The sequence below is a fragment of the Oncorhynchus tshawytscha genome, unplaced genomic scaffold (genome assembly GCF_018296145.1).
Source record: "Oncorhynchus tshawytscha isolate Ot180627B unplaced genomic scaffold, Otsh_v2.0 Un_contig_7119_pilon_pilon, whole genome shotgun sequence".
In the NCBI taxonomy this organism is placed as follows: Eukaryota; Metazoa; Chordata; class Actinopteri; order Salmoniformes; family Salmonidae; genus Oncorhynchus; species Oncorhynchus tshawytscha.
In genome coordinates, this window is record NW_024609204.1 from 62,501 (window position 1) to 76,139 (window position 13,639).

The following is a 13,639-nucleotide window of genomic DNA, read 5'->3' on the forward strand; positions in this document are numbered from 1 at the left end:
TAGCCTGTCCTGTCAATCATTTTGTGCGGTGTTAAAAAACGACAATGCTAAAGTCTCCAGTCATATAAAATAGAATTGCATAGAAATCTAGAATTCAATTGTATAGAAATCTAGAATTCAATTGCATAGAAATCTAGAATTCAATTGCATAGAAATCTAGAATTCAATTGCATAGAAATCTAGAATTCAATTGCATAGAAATCTAGAATTGATCTAGAATTGTCACGTTCTGACCATAGTTCTTTTGTGTTTTCCTTATTTTAGTGTTTGGCCAGGAAGTGAGCTGGGTGGGCATTCTATGTTCTGTGTCTAGTTTGTCTATTTCTATGTTTGGCCTGATATGGTTCTCAATCAGAGGCAGGTGTTAGTCATTGTCTCGGATTGGGAACCATATTTAGGCAGCTTGTTTTGTGTTGGGGGTTTGTGGGTGGTTGTTTCCTGTCTTTGTGTTCTCTGCACCAGATAGGACTGTTTCGGGTTTTGCCACGTTTGTTATTTTGTATTTGTGTAGTGTTCACGTTATCATCTTTTATTAAACATGGTGAACACGAACTACGCTGCATTTTGGTCCTCCTCTCCTTCGACAGAAGAAAACCGTTACAAGAATGGAGATTGAATTCTGCAAGTGCCTCTACTGCTCTCAATTGTATAGAAATCTAGAATTCAATTGCATAGAAATCTAGAATCTAGATTAAATTCTGCAAGCACCTCTACTCTACTGCTCTAGTCTAGACCGCTACGCACATGGGATGATATGCAATGCTTTACTATAAAGATGATTCGGTACCTCAGATCTCTCAGGTCTCCTACCTCTCGCTCTCACTTTATGTCTCAGCACTTCCCGATTTACAAATGAAGCACTGGTTTACATGCACACACACACACACACACACTAATGATTCATAACGTACCACTGAGTTGATCATCTTTGTGCTTCTCTGTGGATCCTGTGGATTTCTGGTCCTCTAGTTCAGGTCGAGAAGCCATAGTCTGGGGAGGAAAGACATCACAAAGTTCTCTCTCTCTCCTTTCTCTCTCCGTCTATCTCTTCCTTACTCTCTCTCCTTTCTCTCTTTCTCTCTCCGTCTCTCTCTTCCTGTCTCTCTCTCTCCTTTCTCTCTCCGTCTCTCTCTTTCTGTCTCTCTCTTCCTTTCTCTCTCCCTGTCTCTCTCTCCTTTCTCTCTCCCTGTCTCTCTCTCCTCTTCTCTCTCCTGTCTCTCTTCCTTTCTCTCTCCTTTCTCTCTTCTATCTCCCTGTCTCTCTCTTCCTTACTCTCTCTCCTTTCTCTCCTGTCTCTCTCTTCCTTGTCTCTCTCTTCCTCTTCTCTCTCTCCTGTCTCTCTCTTCCTCTCTCTCTTCCTTACTCTCTCTCCTTTCTCTCTCCCTGTCTCTCTCTTCCTTACTCTCTCTCCTTTCTCTCTCCCTGTCTCTCTCTTCCTTACTCTCTCTCCTTTCTCTCTCCCTGTCTCTCTCTTCCTTACTCTCTCTCCTTTCTCTCTCCCTGTCTCTCTCTTCCTTACTCTCTCTCCTTTCTCTCTCCCTGTCTCTCTCTTCCTTACTCTCTCTCCTTTCTCTCTCCCTGTCTCTCTCTTCCTCAATATTTGTAATACAACTAGACAACATATCAAAACTTCTCAATATAAGTAATATAACTACAGCATATTAAATAAAACACCATAGAAATATACAAATGTATCATTTTGACATAAAAAATATAACAGCAACATATCAACTGTCTTCCACCCAACTCTACCTAGTTGATCACTTTCTGAATGCCCTGATCACTTTGATTATCACCGCTAGCAAACTAGCCTCCGTATGAGCTATAAATCAGCCCAAGTACTCTTCACTTTCCAATCAAACCTATTGATGAAGCTGTGGAATCCCGTTAAGGGAGCGTCTGTCTGTCCGTCGTCTCTCCGCACCTCTCAATTAATCAGGACATCTGATGGGTTCTACTCAATTTTCAACAGCTACCAGATCAACACCAGCTGCCAAAACAAACACACACACACACACACACACACACACACACACACACACACACACACACACACACACACACACACACACACACACACACACACACACACACACACACACACATATGTAAAGAATGTCTCTCACCTATACCCTTGATACTTGATGACATGATTATGGTTAGTCTGTTACAGTAGTATTGTTGTTGTCATAGTGATTATTAACTGTTACAGTAGTATTGTTGTTGTCATAGTGATTATTAACTGTTACAGTAGTATTGTTGTTGTCATAGTGATTATTAACAGAAGGTCATAGTAGTATTGTTATTGTCATAGTGATTATTATCTGTTACAGTAGTATCGTTGTTGTCATAGTGATTATTATCTGTTATAGTAGTATTGTTGTCATAGTGATTATTATCTGTTAAAGTAGTATTGTTGTTGTCATAGTGATTATTAACTGTTACAGTAGTATTGTTGTCATAGTGATTATTAACTGTTATAGTAGTATTGTTGTTGTCATAGTGATTATTAACTGTTACAGTAGTATTGTTGTTGTCATAGTGATTAACTGTTACAGTAGTATTGTTGTTGTCATAGTGATTATTAACGGAGTGTTATAGTAGTATTGTTGTTGTCATAGTGATTATTAACTGTTATAGTAGTATTGTTGTTGTCATAGTAGTATTATGTTGTCAGGTGTTATACTAGTATTGTTGTTGTCATAGTGATTATTAACTGTCATAGTTACAGTAGTATTGTTGTTGTCATAGTGATTATTAACTGTTATAGTGGTATTGTTGTTGTCATCATAGTGATTATTAACGGAGGGTCATAGTAGTATTGTTATTGTCATAGTGATTATTATCTGTTAAAGTGGTATTGTTGTTGTCATAGTGATTATTAACTGTTATAGTAGTATTGCTGTTGTCATAGTGATTATTAACTGTTACAGTAGTATTGTTGTTGTCATAGTGATTGTTAACTGTTACAGTGGTATTGCTGTTGTCATAGTGATTACTAACTGTTATAGTAGTATTGTTGTTGTCATAGTGATTATTAACTGTTACAGTAGTATTGTTGTTGTCATAGTGATTGTTAACTGTTATAGTGTTATTGTAGTTGTCATCATAGTGATTATTAACTGTTACAGTAGTATTGTTGTTGTCATAGTGATTGTTAACTGTTATAGTGGTATTGTTGTTGTCATAGTGATTATTAACTGAAGGTCATAGTAGTATTGTTATTGTCATAGTGATTATTATCTGTTATAGTAGTATTGTTGTTGTCATAGTGATTATTAACTGTTATAGTGGTATTGTTGTTGTCATCATAGTGATTATTAACGGAGGGTCATAGTAGTATTGCTGTTGTCATAGTGATTATTAACTGTTACAGTAGTATTGTTGTTGTCATAGTGATTGTTAACTGTTATAGTGGTATTGTTGTTGTCATAGTGATTATTAACTGTTATAGTGGTATTGTTGTTGTCATAGTGATTATTAACGGAGGGTCATTAGTAGTAGAAGGTTCCTGGTACAGCCTGGACATGTTATCTTAAAGGAGGCTAAAATGATGATACTAGTACATCTTATCTATTAACTGTTACAGTGGTACATGTTGTCATCTATTATTAACACACATCTTATCTAGGTTAACACAGCCACATCTTATCTATTAAAACACATACAGCTACACTTATCTATTAACACACACATCTTATCATTAACACACACATCACACACACACACACACACACACACACACACACACACACACACACACACATACATACACCTGCACATACACACACACACACAGTGTCTATTTTACACATCAAACTCATCAAAACAGAGATCAAAGGTTTGTTATTCTTAGAATGAGTTGAATACTGATGATAAGAAACGGTGTCTCTAATCAGCGTTGTACACCTTCCTGGTCTGCCTCGAGGAATGGCTGCTGTCATTTACTGGAAAGACTCACTGCTCTCACTAAACTAAAATATCAGAGTGTTGATTTGAGTCACATGGTTTGACTCACCACTCTCACTAAACTCAAATATCAGAGTGTTGATTTGAGTCACATGGTTTAACTCAGGTTCACTAACTCAAATACCAGGGTGTTGATTTGAGTCACATGGTTTGTGTTCACTAAACTCAAATTCAGAGTGTTGTTTCTGGAACGTAAGCCCTGTTTCTTTGTGTTCTGGAACGTAGCCCTGTTTCTTTGTGTTCTGGAACGTAGCCCTGTTTCTTTGTGGTCTGGAACGTAGCCCTGTTTCTTTGTGTTCTGGAACGTAGCCCTGTTTCTTTGTGTTCTGGAACGTAGTCCTGTTTCTTTGTGTTCTGGAACGTAGCCCTGTTTCTTTGTGTTCTGGAATGTAGCCCTGTTTCTTTGTGTTCTGGAACGTAGCCCTGTTTCTTTGTGTTCTGGAATGTAGCCCTGTTTCTTTGTGTTCTGGAACGTAGCCCTGTTTCTTTGTGTTCTGGAATGTAGCCCTGTTTCTTTGTGTTCTGGAACGTAGCCCTGTTTCTTTGTGTTCTGGAATGTAGCCCTGTTTCTTTGTGTTCTGGAACGTAGCCCTGTTTCTTTGTGTTCTGGAACGTAGCCCTGTTTCTTTGTGTTCTGGAACGTAGCCCTGTTTCTTTGTGTTCTGGAATGTAGCCCTGTTTCTTTGTGTTCTGGAATGTAGCCCTGTTTCTTTGTGTTCTGGAATGTAGCCCTGTTTCTTTGTGTTCTGGAACGTAGTCCTGTTTCTTTGTGTTCTGGAACGTAGCCCTGTTTCTTTGTGTTCTGGAACGTAGCCCTGTTTCTTTGTGTTCTGGAACGTAGCCCTGTTTCTTTGTGTTCTGGAACGTAGTCCTGTTTCTTTGTGTTCTGGAATGTAGCCCTGTTTCTTTGTGTTCTGGAACGTAGCCCTGTTTCTTTGTGTTCTGGAATGTAGCCCTGTTTCTTTGTGTTCTGGAACGTAGCCCTGTTTCTTTGTGTTCTGGAACGTAGCCCTGTTTCTTTGTGTTCTGGAACGTAGCCCTGTTTCTTTGTGTTCTGGAATGTAGCTCTGTCTTTCATTTTTGTTTGATTTCTCCTGTGTTGGTTTCTGTTCTGGTCTCATCAGCTCCCTGTTCAGTTCTTTCTGTTTGTGTGGTTGTGAGGTATTGTTTGTTTTTGACTGCCTACCTGTGTTTGACCATTGCCTGCCTGTTGATTCCTGCCTTCTGCGAAGGCTTAATTAACTGTTTCTTTGTGCTCTGCGTGTGAGCCCTTTTCTTCCCTGAGTATTCATTACAGAATACCTGACCCTAATGGAATGGATTCAGCGGAGTTCAATGGCACCTAACCCAGCAAGAGGAGTTTTCTGGAAATGTAGCCATCTTCTCCGCCAGCCTTCCCTTCTCCTCCGATGCCAGGTAGCCCCATCTTCTGCCAGCCTATCCCTTCTCCTCCGATGTTTCTTAACCATCTTCTCCGCCAGCCTATCCCTACTCCTCCGATGCCATTTTTGTTAACCATTTCTCCTCCAGCCTTGGTTTCCTCCGATGCCAGGTATCTAACCATCTTCTCCGACAGCCTTCTTTCTCCTCCGATGCCAGGTTGTGAACCATCTTCTCCGCCAGCCTATCCCTTCTCCTCCGATGCCAGGTATGAATAACCATCTTCTCCGCCAGCCTATGGATTCCCTACTCCTCCGATTCCAGGTATCGTAACCATCTTCTCCGCCAGCCTATCCCTTCTCCTCCGATGCCAGGTATCGTAACCATCTTCTCCGCCAGCCTATCCCTTCTCCTCCGATGCCAGGTATCATAACCATCTTCTCCGCCAGCCTATCCCTTCTCCTCCGATGCCAGGTATCATAACCATCTTCTCCGCCAGCCTATCCCTTCTCCTCCGATGCCAGGTATCGTAACCATCTTCTCCGCCAGCCTATCCCTACTCCTCCGATGCCAGGTATCGTAACCATCTTCTCCGCCAGCCTATCCCTTCTCCTCCGATGCCAGGTATCATAACCATCTTCTCCGCCAGCCTATCCCTTCTCCTCCGATGCCAGGTATCGTAACCATCTTCTCCGCCAGCCTATCCCTTCTCCTCCGATGCCAGGTATCGTAACCATCTTCTCCGCCAGCCTATCCCTTCTCCTCCGATGCCAGGTATCGTAACCATCTTCTCCGCCAGCCTATCCCTTCTCCTCCGATGCCAGGTATCGTAACCATCTTCTCCGCCAGCCTATCCCTTCTCCTCCGATGCCAGGTATCGTAACCATCTTCTCCGCCAGCCTATCCCTTCTCCTCCGATGCCAGGTATCGTAACCATCTTCTCCGCCAGCCTATCCCTTCTCCTCCGATGCCAGGTATCGTAACCATCTTCTCCGCCAGCCTATCCCTACTCCTCCGATGCCAGGTATCGTAACCATCTTCTCCGCCAGCCTATCCCTTCTCCTCCGATGCCAGGTATCATAACCATCTTCTCCGCCAGCCTATCCCTACTCCTCCGATGCCAGGTATCGTAACCATCTTCTCCGCCAGCCTATCCCTTCTCCTCCGATGCCAGGTATCATAACCATCTTCTCCGCCAGCCTATCCCTTCTCCTCCGATGCCAGGTATCGTAACCATCTTCTCCGCCAGCCTATCCCTTCTCCTCCGATGCCAGGTATCATAACCATCTTCTCCGCCAGCCTATCCCTTCTCCTCCGATGCCAGGTATCGTAACCATCTTCTCCGCCAGCCTATCCCTACTCCTCCGATGCCAGGTATCGTAACCATCTTCTCCGCCAGCCTATCCCTTCTCCTCCGATGCCAGGTATCATAACCATCTTCTCCGCCAGCCTATCCCTACTCCTCCGATGCCAGGTATCGTAACCATCTTCTCCACCAGCCTATCCCTACTCCTCCGATGCCAGGTATCATAACCATCTCCGCCAGCCTATCCCTTCTCCCCCTGATGCCAGGTATCATAACCATCTTCTCCGCCAGCCTATCCCTTCTCCCCTGATGCCAGGTATCATAACCATCTTCTCCGCCAGCCTATCCCTTCTCCCCTGATGCCAGGTATCATAACCATCTCCGCCAGCCTATCCCTTCTCCCCTGATGCCAGGTATCATAACCATCTCCGCCAGCCTATCCCTACTCCCCTGATGCCAGGTATCATAACCATCTCCGCCAGCCTATCCCTTCTCCCCTGATGCCAGGTATCGTAACCATCTCCGCCAGCCTATCCCTTCTCCCCTGATGCCAGGTATCGTAACCATCTCCGCCAGCCTATCCCTACTCCTCCTGATGCCAGGTATCATAACCATCATCTCCGCCAGCCTATCCCTTCTCCCCTGATGCCAGGTATCGTAACCATCATCTCCGCCAGCCTATCCCTTCTCCTGATGCCAGGTATCGTAACCATCTCCGCCAGCCTATCCCTACTCCCCTGATGCCAGGTATCATAACCATCTCCGCCAGCCTATCCCTCTCCCCTGATGCCAGGTATCATAACCATCTCCGCCAGCCTATCCCTACTCCTCCGATGCCAGGTATCATAACCATCTCCGCCAGCCTATCCCTACTCCCCTGATGCCAGGTATCATAACCATCTCCGCCAGCCTATCCCTTCTCCCCTGATGCCAGGTATCGTAACCCATAGCCCTCCTTCGTTCATACCCATGTCTGGAAAATATGACGGTTCGACCTGGGAAATGTCAGGGATTTCTGATGTAATGCAGCAAACACATTGAGCACAACCCCCACTAACTTCGCCACCGATAAGAGCAGGGTGGATTTTGTTTGTCTCTACTGACCTGGATTGGGACAGCGCCAGATGGACTTCCAACAGCACAGAACTCCGATCCAAGACCCATTTCCACACCCTCTTCAAAGAGGTATTTGATCACTCTCCCTCCAGTCGTCCTATAGGAGACCTCCTCATAGAACTTCAATTCTCTGTCCCAGTATTGATGACAGTGAAGGGGGTTACCAAGTCCGTAGAAGGCTCGATAGCTTCGGGAGCAGCAGGTAATTTTATCAATCACCAGCGAGTAGAAGAGCTTGATTTTGATCTAACACCTGTCACCCTCCCTTAAGGATTAACACCCTGGACGGGCAGCCATTAGGCCCGGGCTTCATCACGCACCTGACCACAGAGCGTCACCCCTCCCTTAAGGATTAACACCCTGGACGGGCAGCCATTGGGCATGGGGTTCATCACGCACCTGACCACAGAGCGTCACCCTCCAGATTGGAGTCTTCCACACCGAAACCATTCAACTCATGGAACTCTCATCCCCCAAACAGCCACTCATCCTCGGACACCCTGGCTTTGTCGTCATGACCCTGCCATCTCGTGGAGACAAGGTGAACTACTGTCCTGGTCTTCTTCCTGCTTCACCAGTTGTCTCAGCCTACCCTGCAGAGCCACCACCTTTGAGGACCCTGCCTCGGCAGTGCCACCCACCATACCATCTGAATACACCCAGTACAGCAACGTCTTCAGCAAAGTCCAGGCCTCCACTCTGCCACCACATTGTCCAGGAGACTGTGCTATTGTCTTACTCCCTGTAGTGTCCCCACCGAAGGGTCATGTTAACCCCCTATCGATCCCGGAAAATGAGGCAATGGAGAACTACATTGATGAATCACTCAAACGGTTTCATTCGTCCTTCTTACCCGACTGCGTCCAGCTTCTTCTTCGTCGGGAAAAAAAGAACGGTGGTCTCCGTCCATGTATTGATTATCGTTCCCTGAATGACGTCACGGTCAAGAACCGTTTCCCTCTTCCTCTGATCCAGCGACCCTTGAACAAGTGGGCCGCGCCGACATCTATACTAAACTCGAACTGCGAAGTGCATATAACCTTGTCAGTATACGTGAAGGTGACGAATGGAAGACCTTTATCACTGCTCGAGGGCACTATGAATACCTGGTCCTGCCCTACGGCCTTACGAACTCCCTCGCCGTCTTCCAATCCTTTATGAATGAGGTTTTCCAGGAAAGGATCAACCGCTTTCTCATTGTCTACATTGATGACCTCCTGATTTACTCCTACTCCCTGAAGGAACACATAAAGCATGTGCAAAAGGTTCTTCAACGGCTCCTTGACCATAACCTTTTATGTGAAGACTGAAAAGAGCATCTTCCATGTGAACTTCCTCGGCTTCCTACTGACACCTGGAGGGGTCAGCATGGATGAGGACAAAGTCACCGCCATCAGTAATGGGCCCAAACCCACCACCGTTAAGGAACTCCAACGTTTCATTGGGTTCTCCAACTTCTATCACCGGTTCATTCGGAACTTCAGTTCTACTGCCGCCCCGCTCACTGCCCTTACCAGACAAAAGACCGGGCCCTTCAATGGACTGATACAGCCCTGACTGCGTTCAGCTTGAAACGCCTCTTCATCTCAGCTCCTGCCCTTCTCCAACCGGATCAGACCCTTCCTTTCACCCTGGAGGTGGATGCCTCTTCATCTCAGCTCCTGCCCTTCTCCAACCGGATCAGACCCTTCCTTTTACCCTGGAGGTGGATGCCTCTTCATCTCAGCTCCTGCCCTTCTCTAACCGGATCAGACCCTTCCTTTTACCCTGGAGGTGGATGCCTCTTCATCTCAGCTCCTGCCCTTCGCCAACCGGATCAGACCCTTCCTTTTACCCTGGAGGTGGATGCCTCTTCATCTCAGCTCCTGCCCTTCTCCAACCGGATCAGACCCTTCCTTTTACCCTGGAGGTGGATGCCTCTTCATCTCAGCTCCTGCCCTTCTCCAACCGGATCAGACCCTTCCTTTTACCCTGGAGGTGGATGCCTCTTCATCTCAGCTCCTGCCCTTCTCTAACCGGATCAGACCCTTCCTTTTACCCTGGAGGTGGATGCCTCTTCATCTCAGCTCCTGCCCTTCTCTAACCGGATCAGACCCTTCCTTTTACCCTGGAGGTGGATGCCTCTTCATCTCAGCTCCTGCCCTTCTCCAACCGGATCAGACCCTTCCTTTCACCCTGGAGGTGAATGCCTCCGAAGTAGGAGCCATACTCTCTCAGCGGGTGGGAACACCTCCCAAATCACATCCCTTTGCCTTCTTCTCCAGGAAGTTATCCCCGCTGAGAGGAATTACAATGTGGGGACCAGAGAACTCCTCGCCATCAACATGGCCATCGGAGTGGCGCCACTGGTTGGAGGGCGCACAACATACCTTTTTCATCTTAACATATCATCGTAATCTGGAATATATTCAGAATATAATCTGGGGCCAAGAGGTTAAACTCCAGACAAGCCCGCTGGGCTCTTCACACACTTCCATTTTCATGTTACTTACATCCCTGGAAAGAAAAATGTGAAAGCGACGCTCTCTCCCGCCAGTTTGACCTACCGACCAGTAACTCAGACTCTACACCCATTCTTCCTTCCTCTTGCATTATGGGACAGGTACAGTGGGAGGTTCACTCTGCCATACAAGAGGCCCTAACCTCAGACCCGGCTCCTCCTGAGACACCAGCTGGGAGGAGTTATGTGTCAGCAGCTGTTAGACCCCAGACTGATGCAATGTTGTCACACGTCCTTGGGGTCAGGACATCCGGACATTACACGAACCACCAAACTTCTAGCCCGGAAGTTCTGGTGGTCCTCACTGGCATCCGACGTAAGGGATTACGTACTCTCCTGTCCAGTGTGCCTACTCTCTTGTCCAGTGTGCCTGTCCAGTGTGCATACCAAAATCCCTCATCTCCCTTCTGGGAAGCTTCAACCTTTGCCAATCCCTCACAGACCCTGGTCCCACATAGATGTTGACTTCATCACAGACCTTCCTGAGGCAGAATGTCGTGTCAGTCCATGACCGCGTCGAACCAGCCTGCCGGACCTCTAGGCGTCTGCCTCTGCTCCTTGTCGCTCCACCCTCCGGTGCCGTTGTTCAAGATCCTCCTATGGGGGGGTACTACTGTTCAAGGTTCTGGAACGTAGCCTTGTTCCTTTGTTCTGGAACATAGCCTTTGTTCATTTGTTCTGGAATGTAGCCTTTGTTCATTTGTTCTGGAACGTAGCCTTGTTCCTTTGTTCTGGAACGTAGCCTTTGTTCCGTTGTTGTGGAATGTATTCTTTGTTCCGTTGTTGTGGAACGTAGCCTTTGTTCCGTTGTTCTGGAACGTAGCCTTTGTTCCTTTGTTCTGGAACGTAGCCTTTGTTCCTTTGTTCTGGAACGTAGCCTTTGTTCCTTTGTTCTGGAACGTAGCCTTTGTTCCTTTGTTCTGGAACGTAGCCTTTGTTCCTTTGTTCTGGAACGTAGCTTTGTTCCTTTGTTCTGGAACGTAGCCTTGTTCCTTTGTTCTGGAATGTAGCCTTTGTTCCGTTGTTCTGGAACGTAGCCTTGTTCCTTTGTTCTGGAATGTAGCCTTTGTTCCGTTGTTCTGGAACGTAGCTTTGTTCCTTTGTTCTGGAATGTAGCCTTTGTTCAGTTGTTCTGGAACGTAACCTTTGTGCCGTTGTTCTGGAACGTAGCCTTTGTTCTGGAATGTAGCCTTTGTTCTGGAACGTAGCCTTTGTTCCTTTGTTCTGGAACGTAGCCTTTGTTCCTTTGTTCTGGAATGTAGCCTTTGTTCCTTTGTTCTGGAACGTAGCCTTTGTTCCATTGTTCTGGAACGTAGCCTTTGTTCCGTTGTTCTGGAACGTAGCCGTTGTTCCGTTGTTCTGGAACGCAGCCCTGTCTTTCATTGTTGTTCATTGATTTCACCTGTGTCCGTTTCTCATCATCTCCCTATTTAGTTCAGTTCTTTCTCTTTGTATGGTTGTGAGGTATTGTTTTGTTTTTTGACTGCCTACCTGTGTTTGACCATTGCCTGCCTGCGACCACGATTCCTGCTTTAATAAACATCTGCTGTGCTCTACGTGTGAATCTACACATTTTTCTTCCCTCCCTGAGTATTCATTACACACACGGTTTGACACACTACTCTCACTAAACTCAAATATCAGGGAGTTGATTTGACCACACCCCTTTTCTCCATTGTTCTCCATTGTTCTTTTCTCCATTGTTCTCCATTGTTCTCCATTGTTCTTTTCTCCATTGTTCTCCATTGTTCTTTTCTCCATTGTTCTCCATTGTTCTTTTCTCCATAGTTCTCCATTGTTCTTTTCTCCATTGTTTTCTCCATTGTTCTAATACAAATTACTTTACTGACAAAATACAATACAAAACACACAACCCTCTTTTTGATTGGAGGGAAGAAACACATTGTGTCTCGGTGATTTAAGTTGGAATTGAAAGTTAATGTACACAATTTTTTACACACATCCTCTACCACAATTCAGATTGTTCAGATTGTTCAGATTCTGCAAGGCACACACTTTTTCTTCCTGAAAATTACCCTTTCTAGTTTGCAACAGAATAATATGAATCAAAACAAATGACATAACACAAGGTACAAAGGGTATGAAGTAAAAAAAATAAATAAAAAACTGGAGTTACCGTAAATCCTAACCAAAAAAACAGGTGTTACCGTAAATCCTAACAAAAAAACAGGAGTTACTGTAAATCCTAACTGTTGACTCCATTTTGTTGATCCCTGCCTACAGACAGAAACTAAAACAAGAAGCTCCCACGCTGAGGTCTGTCCATAAAAAACTGGATATCATCTACTGTATCTTTATGCTGCTCGTACCAGCTGACTCATTCACATATCCAGTTAGACTGCTTCCATCACGTGGACTGGACAGATGTTTGTTATTACTTGTTCAGACTTAACAACATTGAACTAGAATACGCTGATTCGGTGTGCGAAACATCTTAGAACATGTGTATGTGTTGAAGATGATTTGATTTGTAAAAAACATGTTACTCCCTAACCAGAAAAAAACAGGTGTTACCTGTAAACTAACCGAACCAAATCAGGGCAAGGTGTCTGGTAACATGACTGAACAAACAGTGCAGCTAAAAAAACAGTTACCGTAAATCCTAACCAAAAACCAGGTGTTACCGTAAATCCTAACCAAAAAACAGGAGTTACCGTAAATCCTAACCAAAAAAACAGGAGTTACCGTAAATCCTAACTAAATTATCTTCACAAAGCAATACTCCATAACCCTCTACCTCTGTCACACAGGTCCATACACCCCATCCACACAGAGTAACTCTATATAATATACTGTAGATGACTGAGTGTCCATGTTGTCAGAACTCACCTGAAGCAGAGGCACGTTTCTGTGGTCTCAGCAGCTACTGGTGACAGGTCGATACCTCAGAGACAAACCTGCTTCAGGTAGACAGCAGTCAGTCAGTCTGTCCCCCCCGCCCCTTCTCTCTCTGACTGTCCGAAGGAATTATCTCGGCCTTGGTGATGTCGGCAAGCATACGTGCGGCGTCCTCAGATATCCAGGTGAGACGCCTGTCGTTACCTGATTACCCGGGTCTTATCTGTTTCCGTGGCGATGAGATCTCTGTGCATGAGGTGCAAAGTGTGATGAAATCTCTCCTCCTGCCCTCTGACTCCAGACTGCCTCGGCTGGTACAGTAGAGAACACATCTACAGCACCCTGTCTAACCTGCCTCAGCTGGTACAGTAGAGAACACATCTACAGCACCCTGTCTAACCTGCCTCAGCTGGTACAGTAGAGAACACATCTACAGCACCCTGTCTAACCTGCCTCAGCTGGTACAGTAGAGAACACCCTGTCTAACCTGCCTCAGCCCTGTCTAACCT

General features: G+C 45.5%; 1 protein-coding gene across 3 annotated transcripts in view; it reads right to left on the reverse strand.

The window, feature by feature from the left end:
• The window catches only part of LOC121844421 (sodium-dependent phosphate transport protein 2B-like), a 32,979-nt gene extending 19,619 nt beyond the window's left edge, over positions 1-13,360 (reverse strand). The window contains exons 1-3 of one of the 3 annotated variants that reach the window (XM_042314478.1): positions 13,122-13,360; positions 1,925-1,990; positions 912-990 (exon numbers count right to left, since the gene is read on the reverse strand). In XM_042314478.1, the coding sequence (XP_042170412.1) occupies positions 912-987 (76 nt within the window). In that variant the 5' untranslated portion in view covers positions 988-990; positions 1,925-1,990; positions 13,122-13,360. Of the gene's footprint in view, positions 1-911; positions 991-1,862; positions 1,991-13,121 lie in introns of all 3 variants that reach the window. The other 2 variants (XM_042314477.1, XM_042314479.1) reach the window with 2 other exon arrangements.
• Between the last annotated feature and the right edge of the window lie 279 nt (positions 13,361-13,639).